The 21,930-nt window shown below is 44.6% G+C and overlaps 1 protein-coding gene across 4 annotated transcripts in view; it reads right to left on the bottom strand.

Annotated features, from left to right (window-relative positions):
• The window catches only part of LOC135526792 (PDZ and LIM domain protein 7-like), a 72,263-nt gene that overhangs the window by 5,099 nt on the left and 45,234 nt on the right, over positions 1-21,930 (bottom strand). For 2 of the 4 annotated variants that reach the window (XM_064955452.1, XM_064955453.1), the window contains exons 6-13: positions 15,544-15,588; positions 13,050-13,204; positions 12,562-12,598; positions 4,925-4,983; positions 4,235-4,466; positions 2,637-2,817; positions 2,062-2,182; positions 1,260-1,375 (exon numbers count right to left, since the gene is read on the bottom strand). In XM_064955452.1, the coding sequence (XP_064811524.1) occupies positions 1,260-1,375; positions 2,062-2,182; positions 2,637-2,817; positions 4,235-4,466; positions 4,925-4,983; positions 12,562-12,598; positions 13,050-13,204; positions 15,544-15,588 (946 nt within the window). The remainder of the gene's footprint in view (positions 1-1,259; positions 1,376-2,061; positions 2,183-2,636; positions 2,818-4,234; positions 4,467-4,924; positions 4,984-12,561; positions 12,599-13,049; positions 13,205-15,543; positions 15,589-21,930) is intronic. The other 2 variants (XM_064955454.1, XM_064955455.1) reach the window with 2 other exon arrangements.

Here is a 21,930-nt window from a genome sequence, read left to right as displayed (position 1 = left end):
TACATTTAAACTCAGTTTTTCACAATTTCTGACATTTAATCCTAGTAAAAATTCCCCGTCTTAGGTCAGTTAAAATAAAGTGGTGATCCTAAGAACGTGAAATGTCAGAATAATAGTAGACAGAATTATTTATTTTAGCTTTTATTTATTTCATCACATTCCCAGTGGGTCAGAAGTTTACATACACTCACTTAGTATTGGGTAGCATTGCCTTCAGGTTATGTCGATGTAGAACTCGTTTTACTGTGGATATAGATACTTTTGTACCTGTTTCCTCCAGCATCTTCACAAGGTCCTTTGCTGTTGTTCTGGGATTGATTTGCACTTTTCACACCAAAGTACGTTCATCTCTAGGAGACAGAACGGGTCTCCTTCCTGAGCGGTATGGCGGCTGCGTGGTCCCATGGTGTTTATACTTGCCTACTATTGTTTGTACAGATGAACGTGGTACCTTCAGGCATTTGGAAATTGCTCCCAAGGATGAACCAGACTTGTGGAGGTCTACAATTTTTGTCTGAGGTCTTGGCTGATTTCTTTTGATTTTCCCATGATGTCAAGCAAAGAGGCACTGAGTTTGAAGGTAGGCCTTGAAATACATGCACTCAAATGATGTCAATTAGCCTATCAGAAGCTTCTAAAGCCATGATGGAATTTTCTGGAATTTTTCAAGCTGTTCACAGGCACAGTAGTGTATGTAAACTTCTGACCCACTGAAATTGTGATACAGTGAATTATAAGTGAAACAATCTGTCAATTGTTGGAAACATTACTTGTGTCATGCTCAAAGTAGATGTCCTAACCGACTTGCCAAAACTATAGTTTCTTAACAAGAAATTTGTGGAGTGGTTGAAAAATGAGTTTTAATAACTCCAACCTAAGTGTAGGTAAACTTCCGACTTCAACTGTAGATAGAGGTGACATAGACCTAGGTAGAGACGAATGGAGATGGAGGTAGACAGGTAGAGATGAATGTAGATAGAGGTGACATAGACCTAGGTAGAGACAAATGGAGATGGAGGTAGACAGGTAGAGATGAATGTAGATAGAGGTGACATAGACCTAGGTAGAGACAAATGGAGATGGAGGTAGACAGGTAGAGATGAATGTAGATAGAGGTGAGGTAGACAGGTAGAGATGAATGTAGATAGAGGTGAGGTAGACAGGTAGAGATGAATGTAGATAGAGGTGAGGTAGTCAGGTAGAGATGAATGTAGATAGAGGTGACATAGACAGAGGTCCAGGTGAAACAGGAGACTTACAGCGCAGACGAAGCAGGTGTCGTGCCAACTGTATCCCAAGGCCTCTAGGAAGCGGTCCCCAGCATCGATCTTAAAGTCACAGCCATGACACTTAGTACCAAACATCTTCTCATAATCTGCAGGGAGAGGGAGAGAGGGAGCAGGGAAGTGGAGGAGAGGGGGGGGGGTGAGAGAGGTTAGTTATAGAAAGGAGGAGGGGAGAGGTTGAGAGTTACCATATTCATCAGCAAAACTTTTTTCCCCCCTGTAAGGTTTGAGAAGATCAAACAACAGATCAAATAAGAAATAAATAAAGGGAAGGGATGACATCAGTGATGTTGCTGCTGCATGTGGGGAAGGGATGAGGGTAGATTGCTCCACAGAATTAAATTGTCCTTGCTTCCTTTTGCCGGGATCTCCGAGACTTTGAGAAAGTGGCTTTAGAGCCAGTATGTGGTGTGTGTGTGTGTGGTTGTGGTGTGTGTGTGGTTGTGGTGTGTGTGTGTTGTGAGATGTAAATGGTTTCATGGGTCATAGCACAGCAGCACAATAGAGACAGCAGGAGCACGCTCCACTTATATAAACCATTAGACAAACACATAACATAAAAGTCATCTAAGTAGATGATCTAGTAGCTGTGGACGGAGCGAGAGAGTCACTGAGACAATCTGTCCACACCAGAGGCTGTGAACGTCTAGTTTAACTCATCATTTCTCGAACCCGACAACAATTTTCCCTGTTTTGATTGAAAAAGGTTAGACCAGCAACAGTTAACATGTAAGGCAACACACACCACACACACACACACCTCTCTAAGCCTCACCTTTCTCACAGTAAGGTTCTCCCTCCTCCATATAGAAGGCCTGGTTTCTGATGGGGCTCTTACACGCAGCACACATGAAACACTGGACATGGTAGGTCATCTTCAGAGCATGCATGATATCCTAAACAGAAGAAGGAAGGAAGGAAGGAAGGAAGGAAGGGGGGGGGTCAGGCCTCATCTTACAGGTACATTGTGTCCTGCTGAACTAGCATGTGGTCCACATGTCACAGTATTCTCATAGATGACGGTAGACCTGTCCTGCTAAACTAGCATGTGGACCACATGTCACAGTATTCTCATAGATGACAGTAGACCTGTCCTGCTAAACTAGCATGTGGACCACATGTCACAGTATTCTCATAGATGACGGTAGACCTGTCCTGCTAAACTAGCATGTGGACCACATGTCACAGTATTCTCATAGATGACAGTAGACCTGTCCTGCAAAACTAGCATGTGGACCACATGTCACAGTATTCTCATAGATGACAGTAGACCTGTCCTGCAAAACTAGCATGTGGACCACGTCACAGTATTCTCATAGATGACGGTAGACAGGACAGTAGAGATCTTACCCCTATGATAATCTTCTTGCATTTGGCACAGTTGGGAGCGTAGCGGTTATCATAACACTTGGTGCAGAAGACTGAGCCTTTCTCCTCAAAGAATCCTCCCTCGTCCAACATCACCTTACACTGGGAACACTGGAACTCTTCTGGGTGCCAAGACTGACCCAGAGCCACCAGGTACCGGCCCCTAGACACACACACACACACACACACAGAGAGAGAGACACACACACAGAGAGAGAGACACACATACACACAGAGAGAGAGACCACACACACACACACACACACACACAGAGACACACACACACAGAGACACACACACACAGAGACACACACACACAGAGACACACACACACAGAGACACACACATACAGAGACACACACACACACACACACACAGAGACACACAGAACGTAAACACCAGTTAGACAAGCCCAGCTGGGAGTAACAGAGGTTTCTAGGCACAGCTCTCTATAAAATGGAAAACAGTGATCCTACCATCACAGACATGACTTACTGTACATTAACCACTTAGCTGTCAGATGTCAGGTCATTCCAGTTTAAATATTTTTTTAAAACAATAATGAGTTTATATGAAGTCCAAGAGTATTACCTAGTCAGGTCACATGGTCTAGGAAATCAGGGCTTTAGCAGTTTGATCCAGTAAATCTAGTCTATTATGAAATTATAGTCTATAGAGTTTATTCTCTATACAGTACACTACTTTTTCCACGTAGAACTCATGTAGGGAACACTTGCTATATTGACCCAATAGGGGGCAACTTTGACGTTCAGGGTTTTGGTCAAACATTTTGCAATATTTAAGGAATTGAGTGATATATATATAACAGACAGGGGGCAGTAGTATATAAAGGCCTTGTAGTTATTAACAGGGGGCAGTAGTATATAAAGGCCTTGTAGTTACTAATCTAACAGACAGGGGGCAGTAGTATATAAAGGCCTTGTAGTTATTAATCTAACAGACAGGGGGCAGTAGTAAATAAAGGCCTTGTAGTTATTAACAGGGGGCAGTAGTAAATAAAGGCCTTGTAGTTATTAATCTAACAGACAGGGGGCAGTAGTAAATAAAGGCCTTGTAGTTATTAATCTAACAGACAGGGGGCAGTAGTAAATAAAGGCCTTGTAGTTATTAACAGGGGGCAGTAGTAATTAAAGGCCTTGTCGTTATTAATCTAACAGACAGGGGGCAGTACTAAATAAAGGCCTTGTAGTTATTAACAGGGGGCAGTAGTAAATAAAGGCCTTGTAGTTATTAACAGGGGGCAGTAGTAATTAAAGGCCTTGTAGTTATTAATCTAACAGACAGGGGGCAGTAGTAAATAAAGGCCTTGTAGTTATTAACAGGGGGCAGTAGTAATTAAATGCCTTGTAGTTATTAGCATGGGGCAGTAGTAAATAAAGGCCTTGTAGTTATTAGCATGGGGCAGTAGTAAATAAAGGCCTTGTAGTTATTAATCTAACAGACAGGGGGCAGTAGTAAATAAAGGCCTTGCAGTTATTAATCTAACGGGCAGTAGTAATTAAAGGCCTTGTAGTTATTAATCTAACAGACAGGGGGAAATATAATCATATTGTTCCCACCGAATGATCTTTTTGCAGGCTCCACAGAGAGGGGTCCTTCCGCTGTCCTCGGGTGCCTGCTGAGCCGCCTGTAGGATAGAGGAGCGGTTCTGCATGGGCGTAGGCTGGGCCGGCTGCCTGTGCTGGGTCAGAACCGTACTGGTCTTGTCTGGGGCGTAACGGTCAGCGAAACCTGGGTCAGTCACCCATGGAGGGCGCACCTTCGGACCAGAGTTGACTGCAGACTTAGAGGCTGGGGAACCCAGTGAAATGTATCAATACAACAGACAGTGAGACTCATACAGTAGATTATAAAGGAACCATGGGACTGTATGGATGCTTATAACACGTTACAATACATTACTATGCTTATAGCACATGCTATAATGCATATTTGGGGCAGCAGGGTAGCCTAGTGGTTAGAGCGTTGGACTAGCAGCCAAAAGGTTGCAAGTTCAAACCCCCAGAACTTGCTGACAGGGTACAATTCTGTCGTTCTGCCCCTGAACAGGCAGTTAACCCACTGTTCCTAGGCCGTCATTGAAAATAAGAATTTGTTAACTGACTTGCCTAGTTAAATAAATGTAAAATAAAATATTTCAATGCTTATAGCATGTTATAATGCATCTAACTACTAAATAAAAGGCATGGATTTTGTAGGTTAAATTACCAACATCCCTGTAATTTGATCTCTGACCTGCAGTAACTCACCGTCAAGTTTGTCGGCTACCTGGGTCTGGGCCTTAGCAGGTGACCGAGAGGCCTTGATGCTGGGAAGAAAACACACACTTCCTTAGAAACAGGTGCTATAGGGTTACCATAGCCGCAGTGTTTGGGAGTGGCCGCAGTGTTTGACATCATGTTATGAGTTTTAAAAGAAACATTTAAATCGAAGGAGCATAAATGGTAAACCATTGAGACGATTGCTCCTTAATTTCACATCTCTCTGTGCCTATACCACTACTTACAGAAAGGAAAGGTATTAGAAGGTGGACTGGGAATTTGTTGTGATCAAGTCATATTCCTCCAAACAGCACATTGACCGAAGTCTGTAGAGCAGGGGTCAGCAACAGGCCACACGGTTTTGGTTTTTTGGCCAAACAAAAATAGTAGAAGTGGAGAGGAGAGAAGTGGAGAGGAGAGAAGTGGAGAGGAGAGAAGTGGAAGGAAATATAAGAGGAGAGACTGAAATGTGAACTCTGATGTGCCTTAATTACTAACTTGTATGCCAACTGTAAATACGAATAAATTGGTTAAAATTACGAGCCTAGTTGTTTTAGCCCCCGGGAAAAAAAGGCAGGAACCTTTTCCTCTTGCCATGATTGGCTGAGATAAATGGATGGGCTGGGCATGCCGAGAGATGAGTTCGGATTGGTCGGCCATGTAACATGCTTCTGTCTAAAACATGAGCTGCTCAGTATGTGTAGATCCATCCTTGTTTGAAAGAGATAACGTTAGTCATGGAGAACAGCATTGGCTCATTGTGTTCTAGTGACTCCTTGTGGCGGACCTGGTGCCTGCAGGCTGATTCCGGTTGTCAGTTGAGCAGCGTTTCCTCCGACATCCATTTCTTTCACATGAACCATCAACTTGGACAAGTGTCTTGGTAAGAATCATTCAATAATTATAAAAAAAATATTTTATCTGGACACTCCTTTTCACTGTACCGTTTACACCTTCTGTATCCTGTGTATGTGACAAATACACTTAGATTGTATTTGATATAGTGTGTGTTTACCAGAGTTTGTAATGTGAAGAACAACAGGACCTGCACCAAAGTCAGATTAGGATATAGGCCAAGGATTTTTACTTTTAGTTTTTCCTTATTGTAGGCTACTAGTTACACATTTTAGTCTTGAAATCTTTGGTTGTTTACTAAACTACTCACTGTGTTTAGCACATGGCCTGACACATGAATCCGTAATGAGATGGGTGGGGCTAAAGCTTCAGGGGGTGTGAACGATGCTGAGTGGGTGGGGCTAAAGCTTCACGGGGTGTGAACGATGCTGAATGGGTGGGGCTAAAGCTTCAGAGGGTGTGAACGATGCTGAATGGGTGGGGCTAAAGCTTCAGGGGGTGTGAACGATGCTGAATGGGTGGGGCTAAAGCTTCAGGGGGTGTGAACGATGCTGAATGGGTGTCGACAAAGAAGAGCTCTTCACCAGATACCAAAACATTCAAAGGTGATTCTCTCAAAAGTGAGTTTACAAGTTGATCCACTTTCAAAGCAGAATTACTTTCCCATTGTTCCTCAACTACAGTGTATAATATACCATTTTGTAGCTCCGAGTCTCTACTTTTATCCAGTGTAAAAAATATATTAAAAAAAAAACACTTTCAGAAACCAAATTGAGGCGGTTGGTCAAGTGTATAATTTAGGAAATCTGTTCAAAGTATTTTCCTTCCCACAAAAGAGACGTGATCATGTCTCAATGTAATCAAGGTATGGCATGCTTGTATTTGAAAATAATAACCTGTTTTTGGGGCTTAGTTGTGGTCAATTTGCAGTGTACAAATGATTATAATGATGGCGATTATGTTCCGACCGTCTGTCCGTCCGTCCGTCCTCGGCCGCATCAAGTCGCCTACCCCTTCTTTAGAGTTAACAGCATTTGTCTCAGTAACAGGTGTCCACAGACATCTCTGGATACAACTACCACCTCTAAATACTACGTTAAAAACAACTTGTAAAAAACGGCAGAGAGAACTCAAGATATATTACAGAGGAATGAAAGACGTAACAGTATTTGTGATCAGATAGTAGAACAGGACCAAATATCTATTTAAAATCGTCGAGCAACTTCTGGTCGTAGTCATTACACCTGTTACGACCGTGGTGTGAACAGCGGGTTAAGTTTTGGTTTTGACACCACTACTATATTACAGACAGCTTCATTATCCAAATCATCCGTGTTTGATGTACCGTGATAAGATGCAGACTTTTCTACAGCCAGGTAGTGATGCCTACTAATATATATATATATATATATATAACACACACACACATCTTCCATCTGTTTGTATCTTCCATTGCACATTGACGCTCAACGATAGTCTAGAATCACCTAGATGATCTACTGCTCCCTTCTATGAGGTGTGCTGACTCGTGTCAAAAACCACATGGAGACTATTACATATCAGTAGGTAATATTGCATGATAGTACTGTACAGTATAGTGAGTACTGCATGATAGTGTACTGCACAGTACAGTGAGTACTGCATGATAGTGTACTGCACAGTACAGTGAGTACTGCATGATAGTGTACTGCACAGTACAGTGAGTACTGCATGATAGTGTACTGCACAGTACAGTGAGTACTGCATGATAGTGTACTGCACAGTACAGTGAGTACTGCATGATAGTGTACTGCACAGTACAGTGAGTACTGCATGATAGTGTACTGCACAGTACAGTGAGTACTGCATGATAGTGTACTGCACAGTACAGTGAGTACTGCATGATAGTGTACTGCACAGTACAGTGAGTAATGCATGATAGTGTACTACACAGTATAGTGAGTACTGCATGATAGTGTACTACACAGTATAGTGAGAACTGCATGATAGTGTAATACACAGTATAGTGAGTACTGCATTGATAGTGTACTATACAGTATAGTGAGTACTGCATGGTAGAGTACTGTACAGTATAGTGAGTACTGCATGATAGTACTATACAGTAAAATGAGTACTGCATGGTCTAGTACTGTACAGTATAGTGAGTACTGCATGGTAGTACTATACAGTATAGTGAGTACTGCATGATAGTACTATACAGTATAGTGAGTACTGCATGATAGTGTACTGTACAGTATAGTGAGTACTGCATGATAGTGTACTGCACAGTATAGTGAGTACTGCATGATAGTGTACTGCACAGTACAGTGAGTACTGCATGATAGTGTACTGCACAGTACAGTGAGTACTGCATGATAGTGTACTACACAGTATAGTGAGTACTGCATGATAGTGTACTACACAGTATAGTGAGAACTGCATGATAGTGTACTGCACAGTACAGTGAGTACTGCATGATAGTGTACTATACAGTATAGTGAGTACTGCATGGTAGAACTATACAGTATAGTGAGTACTGCATGGTAGTTCTATACAGTATAGTGAGTACTTCATGGTAGTACTATACAGTATAGTGAGTACTGCATGACAGTACTGTAGAGTATAATGAGTATTGGATGGTAGAGTGTAATGAGTACTTCATGGTAAAATATTCTGGTAGAGTATCGCAGAGCGCAGTATAGTATGACATGGCAATAGAGTATTGCATGGTAGTATAGTATTGCAGAGTACATTATAGTGGAGTAGAGTACATTATAGTGGAGTAGAGTACATTATAGTGGAGTAGAGTGCAGTATAGTACAGTAGAGTGCAGTATAGTACAGTGGAGTAGAGTAGAGTAGAGTAGAGTAGAGTAGAGTACAGTACAGTACAGTAGAGTGCAGTACAGTGGAGTAGAGTCGAGTACAGTGGAGTACAGTGGAGTACAGTGGATTAGAGTACAGTCGAGTGGAGTAGAGTACAGTCGAGTACAGTCGAGTAGAGTAGAGTACAGTGGAGTAGAGTAGAGTACAGTACAGTGGAGTAGAGTACAGTGGAGTAGAGTACAGTACAGTACAGTACAGTGGAGTAGAGTAGAGTACAGTGGAGTAGAGTAGAGTACAGTGGAGTAGAGTACAGTAGAGTACAGTACAGTACAGTGGAGTAGAGTACAGTATAGTACAGTAGAGTACAGTAGAGTGGAGTAGAGTACAGTAGAGTACAGTAGAGTACAGTAGAGTGGAGTACTGTATAGTACAGTAGAGTGCAGTATAATGGAGTAGAGTAGAGTACAGTGGAGTACAGTACAGTAGAGTAGAGTACAGTACAGTGGAGTAGAGTACAGTACAGTGGAGTAGAGTGCAGTATAGTACAGTAGAGTGCGGTATAGTACAGTAGAGTGCAGTACAGTGGAGTAGAGTACAGTGGAGTACAGTACAGTGGAGTAGAGTGCAGTATAGTACAGTAGAGTGCAGTATAGTACAGTAGAGTACAGTATAGTACAGTAGAGTACAGTACAGTGGAGTAGAGTCGAGTACAGTGGAGTACAGTGGAGTACAGTGGATTAGAGTACAGTCGAGTGGAGTAGAGTACAGTCGAGTACAGTCGAGTAGAGTAGAGTAGAGTAGAGTACAGTGGAGTAGAGTAGAGTAAAGTGGAGTACAGTGGAGTAGAGTACAGTACAGTGGAGTAGAGTACAGTAGAGTACAGTACAGTGGATTAGAGTACAGTACAGTGGAGTAGAGTAGAGTAGAGTACAGTACAGTACAGTACAGTGGAGTAGAGTACAGTACAGTGGAGTAGAGTAGAGTAGAGTACAGTAGAGTACAGTACAGTACAGTACAGTACAGTACAGTGGAGTACAGTGGAGTAGAGTACAGTATAGTACAGTAGAGTACAGTGGAGTAGAGTACAGTATAGTACAGTAGAGTGCAGTATAATGGAGTAGAGTAGAGTACAGTGGAGTACAGTACAGTAGAGTAGAGTACAGTACAGTGGAGTAGAGTGCAGTATAGTACAGTAGAGTGCGGTATAGTACAGTAGAGTGCAGTACAGTGGAGTAGAGTACAGTGGAGTACAGTACAGTGGAGTAGAGTGCAGTATAGTACAGTAGAGTGCAGTATAGTACAGTAGAGTACAGTGGAGTAGAGTACAGTATAGTACAGTGGAGTGCAGTATAATGGAGTAGAGTAGAGTACAGTGGAGTACAGTACAGTGGAGTAGAGTACAGTACAGTGGAGTAGAGTACAGTACAGTGGAGTAGAGTACAGTACAGTGGAGTAGAGTGCAGTATAGTACAGTAGAGTACAGTACAGTGGAGTAGAGTGCAGTATAGTGGAGTAGAGTACAGTATAGTACAGTAGAGTGCAGTATAATGGAGTAGAGTACAGTGGAGTACAGTACAGTGGAGTAGAGTACAGTGGAGTAGAGTACAGTATAGTACAGTAGAGTGCAGTATAATGGAGTAGAGTAGAGTACAGTGGAGTAGAGTGCAGTATAATGGAGTAGAGTAGAGTACAGTGGAGTACAGTACAGTGGAGTAGAGTACAGTACAGTGGAGTAGAGTGCAGTATAATGGAGTAGAGTAGAGTACAGTGGAGTACAGTACAGTGGAGTAGAGTACAGTACAGTGGAGTAGAGTAAAGAAGGAAGCAGAGAAAGATTAACGACAAATAGGAGGAGGTGTTTTCAGAAGTTTTATGATGACATCAGTACAATATATATTTATCGTTCTTATCAAGAGGGAGGGGTCTAAAGAACAAAGGGAGAGTTCAGAAAACAAAGAGAAAAAAACAGAGCAGAACTCAGAGCAGAACTCAAGAGTTTACAGATCAACAGGAGATGAACTAGAACTACAGAATCAGAATAAAGAATGGAACAGGAAGAACAGCGCTGTTCCAACAACTGTCCCCCCCCCTCCCTGTTTAGATAACTCTGAGTAACAGTTTATTAGGAGGAACAGTGCTGTTCCAACAGCTGTCCCCCCCCCCCTCCCTGTTTAGATAACTCTGAGTAACAGTTTATTAGGAGGAACAGTGCTGTTCCAACAGCTGTCCGCCCCCCCCTCCCTGTTTAGATAACTCTGAGTAACAGTTTAATAGGAGGAACAGTGCTGTTCCAACAGCTGTCCGCCCCCTCCCTGTTTAGACAACTCTGAGTAACAGTTTATTAGGAGGAACAGTGCTGTTCCAACAGCTGTCCGCCCCCCCCTCCCTGTTTAGATAACTCTGAGTAACACAGTTTAATAGGAGGAACAGAACAACAAAGCAGACTGGGGTCCGACACATTAGTCAAATACTGTAGAAGTCTTGAGGTGGACTTGATTTGGATTGTTCCGATTTGGATTGTCCCCCCCCCCCCTGTACCTCAGGATTTTGATCAATCAATCAATCAATCGTATTTGACATATGTGCCCCAGGTCTGTTACACACAAGGTGATCCACAAGATGTTATCAACACTAACTCCTAGTCAGGGGGAAGAAGGGAATCTGACAGTCAGACAGGCTCAGTATGCAATGGTTCCACGGGTGGCTTAGTGATCATAGATTCCTCTATTTTATATATATCTTTTTAACTTGTTTTTTCTTCCTCCTCTGTATGTCTGGGGTGTGTGTGTGTCGTTGTCGTCTGGGGTGTGTGTGTGTGTGTGTCGTTGTCGTCGTCGTCTGGGGTGTGTGTGTGTGTGTGTGGTCGTCGGTGGTGTGTGTGTGTCTGGGGTGTGTGCGTGTGTGTGTGTGTGTCGTCTGGATAATCGGACTATTGTTGTTTTAATCGTTGTCGTCGTTCTGATGGCTATCGACTGCTAGGGCTCAGGCCCGGCCCTGCATGTTGCCGTGGTGATGCTCAGGACTTGATGTTGAGGGCGCGTGCGGACCTCTCGTGGTGCCAGTCCCTCAGACGGGCGTAACGGGGGCTCTGAATCTCTGTAAGGAACTTTTCCCTAACCACCCCGGGGGGAAAGAGAAGAGAGAGAGAGAGAAGAGAGACAGGAAATGAAGAAAGACAGACAATTCACCAAGCAGTGGGAAAACTACATCACAACTCAATACGGGGACAGAAAATCTACTAAAGTGGTCCTGAAACAACACCTGTATCCCTCATCAAACCACCTGTATAACTCACACACACACACACACACACACACAGCAAACCACCTGTATAACTCACACAGCAAACCACCTGTATAACTCACACACACACCAAACCACCTGTATAACTCACACACACACCAAACCACCTGTATAACTCACACACACACCAAACCACCTGTATAACTCACACACACACCAAACCACCTGTATAACTCACACACACACCAAACCACCTGTATAACTCACACACCAAACCACCTGTATAATACACACACCAAACCACCTGTATAACACACACACACACACCAAACCACCTGTATAACTCACACACACACACACACACCAAACCACCTGTATAAAACACACACACACACACACACACACACACAGCAAACCACCTGTATAACACACACACACCAAACCACCTGTATAACACACACACACACACACACACCAAACCACCTGTATAACTCACACACACACACACCAAACCACCTGTATAACTCACACACACACACACACACACCAAACCACCTGTATAACTCACACACACACCAAACCACATGTTGAAGCTTAAAGATGGCTGCAACACAGACTATACCAGAGTCAGCTGTAGACATCACACACAGACATATATATATATATATAACTATTATATAGCTGTATAAACACACAGGCTGTATAAACACACATGCTGTTTACCTGGCCCTCTTCATTGTCTCATCGTCTGGGTCCTGCACTGAGAGAGCCAAGGGGAAACACAGTATCAGAACGCCCAAACGAATCACAAAGCCCAAAGGACATTGTCCACATCACTCACTCTCCCCCTCTCGACCACTGACAACCCCCCCCCCCGGCCTCGCTCTCTCTCACCCTCTCCGGCCTCGCTCTCTCTCACCCTCTCCGGCCTCGCTCTCGCTCACCCTCTCCGGCCTCGCTCTCGCTCACCCTCTCCGGCCTCGCTCTCGCTCACCCTCTCCGGCCTCGCTCTCTCTCACCCTCTCCAACCTCGCTCTCTCTCACCCTCTCCGGCCTCGCTCTCTCTCACCCTCGCTCTCTCTCACCCTCTCCAACCTCGCTCTCTCACACCCTCTCCGGCCTCGCGCTCTCTCACCCTCTCCGGCCTCGCTCTCTCTCACCCTCTCCGACCTCGCTCTCTCACCCTCTCCCTCTCACCCTCTCCGACTTACTGTAGTCGGTGCCTGTGAGCTGGGCCAGCATGCGGAAGGAGCGGGACTGGGTCGTGCCTGTGCGGGGCTGCCAGTCCTGAGTGTCCTCGATCAGCCTCTTCTTGCTGCGGTCGTTGGGGATGAACATGGGGATGCCATCCACCCGCAGACCGTGCCTAGTACACACCCCAACGTCACCACAACGTTATTATAACGTTAAATGGACCATGCACAGTACACGCTCAACGTTCCCACAACGTTAACATAAACCGTGCCTAGTACACACCCCAACGTCACCACAACGTTAATATAACGTTAAACGGACCATGCACAGTACACGCTCAACGTTCCCACAACGTTCCAACAACGTTAACATAACAAACCGTGCCTACACACAGACATGACGTTTTCACGTGGTTGAAACCACCATGACGTGGACCCAGCAACGTGTATCCCTGGTCAAAAGTAGTGCACTACATATGGGATAGGGTGCCTTTTGGGATGCATCCCATGTCAAATTCAACAGACATGAAATACCAGTCAAAAGTTTTGGACACACTTAAGAGGTTTTCTTTATTTAAAATAAAACTATTTTCTACATATGGAATCATGTAGCAACCCCCCCAAAAAGTGTTTAAGATTCTTCAAAGTACCCACCCTTTGCCTTGATGAATACTTTGCACACTCTTGGCATTCTCTCAACCAGCTTCACCTGGAATGCTTTTTCAACAGTCTTGAAGGAGTTCCCACATATGCTGAGCACTTGTTGGGTGATTTTACTTTACTCTTCAGTCCAACTCATCCCAAACCATCTCAATTGGGTTGAGGTCAGGTGATTGTGGAGGCCAGGTCATCTGATGCAGCACTCCATCACTCTCCTTCTTGGTCAAACAGCCCTTACACAGCCTGGAGGTGTGTTGGGTCATTGTCCTGTTGAAAAACAAATGATAGTCCCACTAAGTGCAAACCAGATGGGATGGCGTATCGCTGCAGAATGCTGTGGTAGCCATACTGGTTAAGTGTTCCTTGAATTATAAATAAATCACTGACAGTGTCACCAGCAAAGCACCCCCACACCACCTCCTCCATGCTTCATGGTGGGAACCACACATGCAGAGATCATCCATTCACCTACTCTGCATCTCAAAGACACGGCGTTTAGAACAAAAAATATCAAATTTGGACTCATCAGACCAAGGACAGATTTCCACCAGTCTAATGTCAATTGCTTGTGTTTCTTGGCCCAAGCAAGTTTCTTCTTCTTGTTGGTGTCCTTTAGTAGTAGTTTCTTTGCAGTATTTTGACCATGAAGGACTGATTCACTCAGTCTCCTCTGAACAGTTGATTTGGGCTGCAATTTCTGAGGCTGGTAACTCTTGAACTTTTCCTCTGCAGCAGAGGTAACTCTGGGTCTTCCTTTCCTGTCGCGGTCCTCATGAGAGCCAGTTTCATCATAGCGCTTGATGGTTTTTGCAGCTGCACTTGAAGAAACTTTCAAAGTTGTTGAAATTGACTTAGTTAAAGGTAATGACGGACTGTCATTTCTCTTTGTTTATTTGAGCTGTTCTTGCCATAATATGGACTTGGTCTTTTACCAAATAGGTCTATCTTCTGTATACCAACCCTACCTTGCCACAACGCAACTGATTGGCTCAAACACAGTAAGGAAAGAAATTCCACAAATTAACTTTTAACAAGGCACACCTGTTAATTGAAATACATTCCAGGTGACTACCTCATGAAGCTGGTTGGGAGAATGCCAAGAGTGTGCAAAGGTGTCATCAAGGCAAAGTGTGGCTACTTTGAAGGATCTCAAATATAAAACATATTTGGATTATTTTACACTTTTTTGGTTACTTAATGATTCCATAATCCATATGTGTTATTTCATAGTTTTGATGTCTTCACTATTATTCTACAATGTAGAAAATTGTTAAAATAAATAAAAACCCTTGAGAACATGTGTCTAAACTTGACTGGTACTGTATGTCCCCCTCCGACACCGCTGTCAATATGGCCCCCTCCGACACCGCTGTCAATATGGCCCCCTCCGACACCGCTGTCAATATGGCCCCCTCCGACACCGCTGTCAATATGGCCCCCTCCGACACCGCTGTCAATATGGCCCCCTCCGACACCGCTGTCAATATGGCCCCCTCCGACACCGCTGTCAATATGCCCCCTCCGACACCGCTGTCAATATGGCCCCCCTCCGACACCGCTGTCAATATGCCCCCCTCCGACACCGCTGTCAATATGTCCCCCTCCGACACCGCTGTCAATATGCCCCCTCCGACACCGCTGTCAATATGCCCCCTCCGACACCGCTGTCAATATGCCCCCTCCGACACCGCTGTCAATATGTCCCCCTCCGACACCGCTGTCAATATGGCCCCCTCCGACACCGCTGTCAATATGGCCCCCTCCGACACCGCTGTCAATATGGCCCCCTCCGACATGGCTGTCCAGTGACCAGCGGTCAAACAGGCTGGACCATAATGCATCAGTCTCTTACTTCTCGTGTTGGTAATTCTGGTGGTCATACAAAGGCTGATCCTCTCTGTAGGGGGGAGGAAGAGGGAGGGAGGAAGAGGGGGGGAGGAAGAAAATGGAAGATGTAGTAGGAGGAAGAGGGAGACGAAGAGAAGAGGGTGGACAGAAGAATGGACAAGAAATTACACGAGAAAGAGAGAAATACTGTTAGATGAAGAATTCTGAAGAATGACTGATTAGTCAATGATTAATAAATGTATGTTACTGTTACTACTGGTAAGAGAAAGACCTTCACTAATCATCACTAACCACTAGCTCAGATACTGACAGGAAAACTAACATTTAACATTCAAGTAAAAAGGAAGTAAAAATAGAGTTTACTGACTTCTCATCCATCTGTGGAGTGAAAGAAGAGAAGAAGAGAGAAGGAGATGGGGGGGGGGGGGTCAGTTTGGAAGAACAAAAACAACAATAGTTGCAGAGAACAGTCAACAGCGAGGAGACAGAGATGCAGAGTATCGTGCAGTGGGGTGAACACACACACACAGGCTTTCATTGTTGACGGGTTCTGTCAGAGTGACGCACAGCACGCGGCGTTCTGACGACCCAGACTCAGTGACTGTCACACAAAACTCGCAGGCAGGCTGTGGGACAGTCATCCAGACTCCTCATCTTCCTCTCTCACTGATCTACAACAGATCCGGGTTCAAGTTGATGGCTGATTTGACTGATTACCTCACTTCTAAAACTATTTATTTATTTTCCCCTTTGTTTAAAACTAGTTAAGGTAATTGAAAACACATTATTTTACAATAGTTATCTGGCCCACATATTTATTCCATCAAATGGTGTAAAATTACAATATTTATGCGCAGAACCGAACTTATTTACGACCAACCAGAAAGTCAAATACAGTGTGGAGAATTCAGATGCCTTGACTTGTTCCACATTTTGTTATGTTACAGCCTTATTATACAAATAAATACAAATCCTCCACAGTCTACACAGAATACCCCATAAATGTTCACCAATGTATAAAAAAACAAAAACACCTTATTTAGTTTTCGGACCCTTTGCTACGAGACTCGAAATTGAGCCACTTCCTGTTCCCATTGATCATCCTTGAGATGTTTCTACAACTTGATTGGAGTCCACCTGTGGTAAATTCAATTGATTGGACATGATTTGGAAAGGCAAACTTGTTTATATAAAGTCCCGAAAGTTGACAGTCAGAGCAAGAAAAACAAACTATGAGGTTGAAGGAAATTGTCCGTAGAGCTCCGAGACAGGATTGTAGCGAGGCTCAGAAGGGTACCAAAACATTTCTGCAGCAGTGAAGGTCCCCAAGAACACAGTGGCCTCCATCATTCTTAAATGGAAGAAGTTTGGAACCACCAAGACTCTTCCTCGAGCCGGCCGCCCGGCCAAACTGAACAATCGGGGTAGAAGTGCCTTGGTTAGGGAGGTGACCAAGAACCCGATGGTCACTGTCAGAGCTCTATCGAGTTCCTTTAAAAAAGGCACATGACAGCCCCGCTTGGAGTTTGCCATCTCAGACAATGAGAAACAAGATTATCTGGTCTGATGAAAGCAAGATTGAACTCGTTGGCTTGAATGCCAAGCGTCACGCCTGGAGGAAACCTGGCACCATCCCTACGGTGAAGCACTGTGGTGGCAGCATCATGCTGTGGGGATGTTTCTCAGCGTCAGAGACTGGGAGACTAGTCAGGATCGAAGAAAAGAGGAACAGAGAAAAGTACATATTGATGCTTGATGAAAACCTGCTCCAGAGCGCTCAGGACCTCAGACTGGGGCGAAGGTTCACCTTCCAACAGGACAACGACCCTAAGCACACAGCCAAGACAACGCAGGAGTGGCTTCGGGACAAGTCTAAATGTCCACGAGTGGCCCAGTCAGAGTCCGGACTTGAACCCGATTGAACATCTCTGGAGAGACCTGAAAACAGCTGTACAGAGTCACTCCCCATCCAACCTGACAGAGCTTGAGAGGGAGGATCTGCAGAGAAGAATGGGAGAAACTCACCAAATACAGGTGTGCCAAGCTTGTATCACCCAAGAAGACTCGAGGCTGTAATCACTGGTGTTTCAACAAAGGGTCTGAATACTTATGTAAATGTGATATTTAATTAAATTTTTAATAAATTAGCAAACATTTCTAAAAACCTGTTTTTGTGGTTATGGGGTATTATTGTGTGTCGATTGAGAAAAACAAAATGATTTTTATCCATTTTCGAATAAGGCTATAACATAAAATATAGAAAAGGTCTGAATACTTTCCGAAGGCACTGTATGTCCATTGCGTACACACTTCAATAACGACACAGTGATAATGTTGTGCCATTGGACGGATTCATCATGACAGCAGGGGAACCTCTGTACAAATACACCAGACCTGCTAGTATACAACATGCCTAGACATCGGACACATTCCCTGCTTTGTTCTGTATCACCCAGCCTTGCCAAACTACCTAGTACGCCCATAGACTAGATTACTACTGTTCTAGTGGATAGACCTTAAATCCAACCTGTTCCTCTGTAAAAAAATAAATACCTTCCAGCAGGGTTGGAATATATTCCACGAATGTTGTTTTGGGGGGAGAACATTGTTTGCATCCATTAACTGGGGCGGCAGTGTAGCCTAGTGGTTAGAGTGTTGGACTAGTAACTGAAAGGTTGCAAGTTCAAATCCCCGAGCTGACAAGGTACAAAATCTGTCGTTCCGCCCCTGAACAGGCAGTTAACCCACTGTTCCTAGGCCGTCATTGAAAATAAGAATTTGTTCTTAACTGACTTGCCTGGTTAAATAAAGGTAAAAAAAACTAGCTTAGCTTTTGTTTCCTGACCAGCACTGTCCCAGAGTCCGACCTCGTGCTGGATCGGCTGGGGAACAAGACAAAACTTCACCGGTATCATAGTATACATATCGGTGAATCGCCGTTACATATGAAATAGGTGTGATAGTGTAATCAACGTGTAAAAACTACACTAAAACATTTCATAGTCATGTTTCTGATGGTTCAACAAGCTTATTCGATGCGTTTAAATAGTGTTATTTTGACGTCCATCTTTTTTCTTTACATACAAAAGACCCGAACGGCCGTCCATACAACCCTGCCCTCTAGCAAGTCACAGATTAGACCTGGAACGGGAGTCCATACAACCCTGCCCTCTAGCAAGTCACAGATTAGACCTGGAACGGCCGTCCATACAACCCTGCCCTCTAGCAAGTCACAGATTAGACCTGGAACGGCCGTCCATACAACCCTGCCCCCCGCTAGCAAGTCACAGATCAGACCTGGAACGGAAGTCCATACAACCCTGCCCTTTAGCAAGTCACAGATTAGACCTGGAACGGGAGTCCATACAACCCTGCCCTCTAGCAAGTCACAGATTAGACCTGGAACGGGAGTCCATACAACCCTGCCCTCTAGCAAGTCACAGATTAGACCTGGAACGGCCGTCCATACAACCCTGCCCTCTAGCAAGTCACAGATTAGACCTGGAACGGCCGTCCATACAACCCTGCCCTCTAGCAAGTCACAGATTAGACCTGGAACAGGAACGGCAGGACTCAGTGTGATTTAGTCTCTGTCATAAGAAAAGCAGCTGTGTGAAGGAGTGGCAGTTTAGATTCCGGCTGGCAAATAGTGTGATGGGAAACCTAATCCACCGAACTCGCTGGACAAATAGTGTGGCGGGAAACCTAATCCACCGAACTCGCTGGACAAATAGTGTGGCGGGAAACCTAATCCACCGAACTCGCTGGAGAAATAGTGTGGCGGGAAACCTAATCCACCGAACTCGCTGGAGAAATAGTGTGGCGGGAAACCTAATCCACCGAACTCGCTGGAGAAATAGTGTGGCGGGAAACCTAATCCACCGAACTCGCTGGAGAAATAGTGTGGCGGGAAACCTAATCCACCGAACTCGCTGGAGAAATAGTGTGGTGGGAAACCTAATCCACCGAACTCGCTGGACAAATAGTGTGTCGGGAAACCTAATCCACCGAACTCGCTGGACAAATAGTGTGTCGGGAAACCTAATCCACCGAACTCGCTGGAGAAATAGTGTGGTGGGAAACCTAATCCACCGAACTCGCTGGACAAATAGTGTGTCGGGAAACCTAATCCACCGAACTCGCTGGAGAAATAGTGTGGTGGGAAACCTAATCCACCGAACTCGCTGGACAAATAGTGTGGCGGGAAACCTAATCCACCGAACTCGCTGGACAAATAGTGTGGCGGGAAACCTAATCCACCGAACTCGCTGGACAAATAGTGTGTCGGGAAACCTAATCCACCGAACTCGCTGGAGAAATAGTGTGGCGGGAAACCTAATCCACCGAACTCGCTGGGCAAATAGTGTGACAGGAAACCTAATCCACCGAACTCGCTGGAGAAATAGTGTGGTGGGAAACCTAATCCACCGACCTCGCTGGAGAAATAGTGTGGCGGGAAACCTAATCCACCGACCTCTCTGGAGAAAGACTGATGAAGGAAAAAGACGACTGAACTACGTCTTTAAAAAAAACTCTTCACAACGACTTTGTACTGCTTCTTTAAAAACTGTTCAAAACAAAATTGTATGACTTCATTTAAGAGATTCAAAATAGTCTTATGAAGAACACAGGTTGAATTTTAAGCTTTTTTTCCACGAAAGATTCCACTGTTTCTAGTGTTATAAACCCAAATTTCTCAGTATGACGTGCTTGCGACACCGAAAGCATGGGAAGAGCGATACAGAATACAGACGCGGTCTTAACCGTTGATAACATCTTCATGACGCGTCATATAAAGTTGAATAAACTCGCGTTTGTTTTTTTAAACCTCCATCTCTCCATGAAGTGTTTTAGACAGTGAAAGCATGGGAAGAGCGATACAGACTGTTAACCGTTGATAACATCTTCATGACGCGTCATATAAAGTTGAATAAACTCGCGTTTGTTTTTTTAACCTCCATCTCTCCATGAAGTGTTTTAGACAGTGAAAGCATGAGAAGAGCGATACAGACTGTTAACTGTTGATAACATCTTCATGACGCGTCATATAAAGTTGAATAAACTCGCGTTTGTTTTTTTTAACCTCCATCTCTCCATGAAGTGTTCTAGACAGTGAAAGCATACAAGGCAGGCTTTCAGGTCCGTGTGACTTCTCCAAGCAAGGCTCGTGAGGTAACGCAGCACCACCACAGTAAACAACCATTCTGACAGCTCAGCAGATTCTAAACGAGAGGATCCTGAGCACAGCTAAATACAGCCACAGACAACATCTAGACCTCACCAAAAAGACGTTAACCCTTCCTATCCCATCCCCGACACGGAGACCAAAGCCCTTAGGCTATGTACCAAGTATCAGGCATGGAATAAGGGTTGCAAGATCCTGCAAACTTTCCCAGAAATCCTGATCAGAAGATTTGGATTTCCTACTTACTCCCTTCTGGAATATTCCAACCAACATTTGGAAGAAGAAGAAAAAAAGGTACAGTAACCCTTGGTCAGACCTCCCCTGTTCCCCGTCGGGGCACGGACTCTACAAGGGTGTCGAAAGCGTTCCACAGGGATGCTGGCCCATGTTGACTCTACAAGGGTGTCGAAAGCGTTCCACAGGGATGCTGGCCCATGTTGACTCTACAAGGGTGTCGAAAGCGTTCCACAGGGATGCTGGCCCATGTCGACTCTACAAGGGTGTCGAAAGCGTTCCACAGGGATGCTGGTCCATGTCGACTCTACAAGGGTGTCGAAAGCGTTCCACAGGGATGCTGGCCCATGTTGACTCTACAAGGGTGTCGAAAGCGTTCCACAGGGATGCTGGCCCATGTTGACGCCAATGCTTCCCACAGTTGTGTCCAGTTGGCTGAATGTCCTTTGGGTGGTGGACCATTCTTGATACATAATCGGGAAACTGTAGAGAGTTGCAGTTCTTGACACAAGCCGATACACCCAGCACCAACTACCATACCCGGTTCAAAGGCATTTAAAATATATTGTTTTACCCATTCACCCTCTGAATGGCACACAATCCACGTCTCAATAGTCTCGAGACTTAAAATCATTCTTAAAGCCGTCTCCTCCCCTTCATCTACACTGGATTCAACAAGTGACATCAACAAGGGATCATAGCTTTCACCTGCGCCGTCTATGTCATGGAAAGAGCAAGTGTCCTTAATGTTTTGTACTCTCAGCGTACAGGGAATATAGTGCCATTGAGGACACAGACTAAGTCATGTTATAGGTGACCAGTACACCTCTCACAGAAAAACCACATGTGATAAACATGAATACACACACACACACACACGTGTGATTAACATGTGATCACATGAACTTTTGACCAAGACCCTCTAGTAGTGCACCCTATAGGGAATAGGGTGCCATTTGGGACTCAGAAATG

The sequence above is a fragment of the Oncorhynchus masou genome, chromosome 32 (assembly GCF_036934945.1).
Source record: "Oncorhynchus masou masou isolate Uvic2021 chromosome 32, UVic_Omas_1.1, whole genome shotgun sequence".
Lineage (NCBI taxonomy): Eukaryota > Metazoa > Chordata > Actinopteri > Salmoniformes > Salmonidae > Oncorhynchus > Oncorhynchus masou.
Note: the sequence above shows the minus strand (reverse complement) of the source record. Positions and strands in the feature narration are given on the sequence as shown.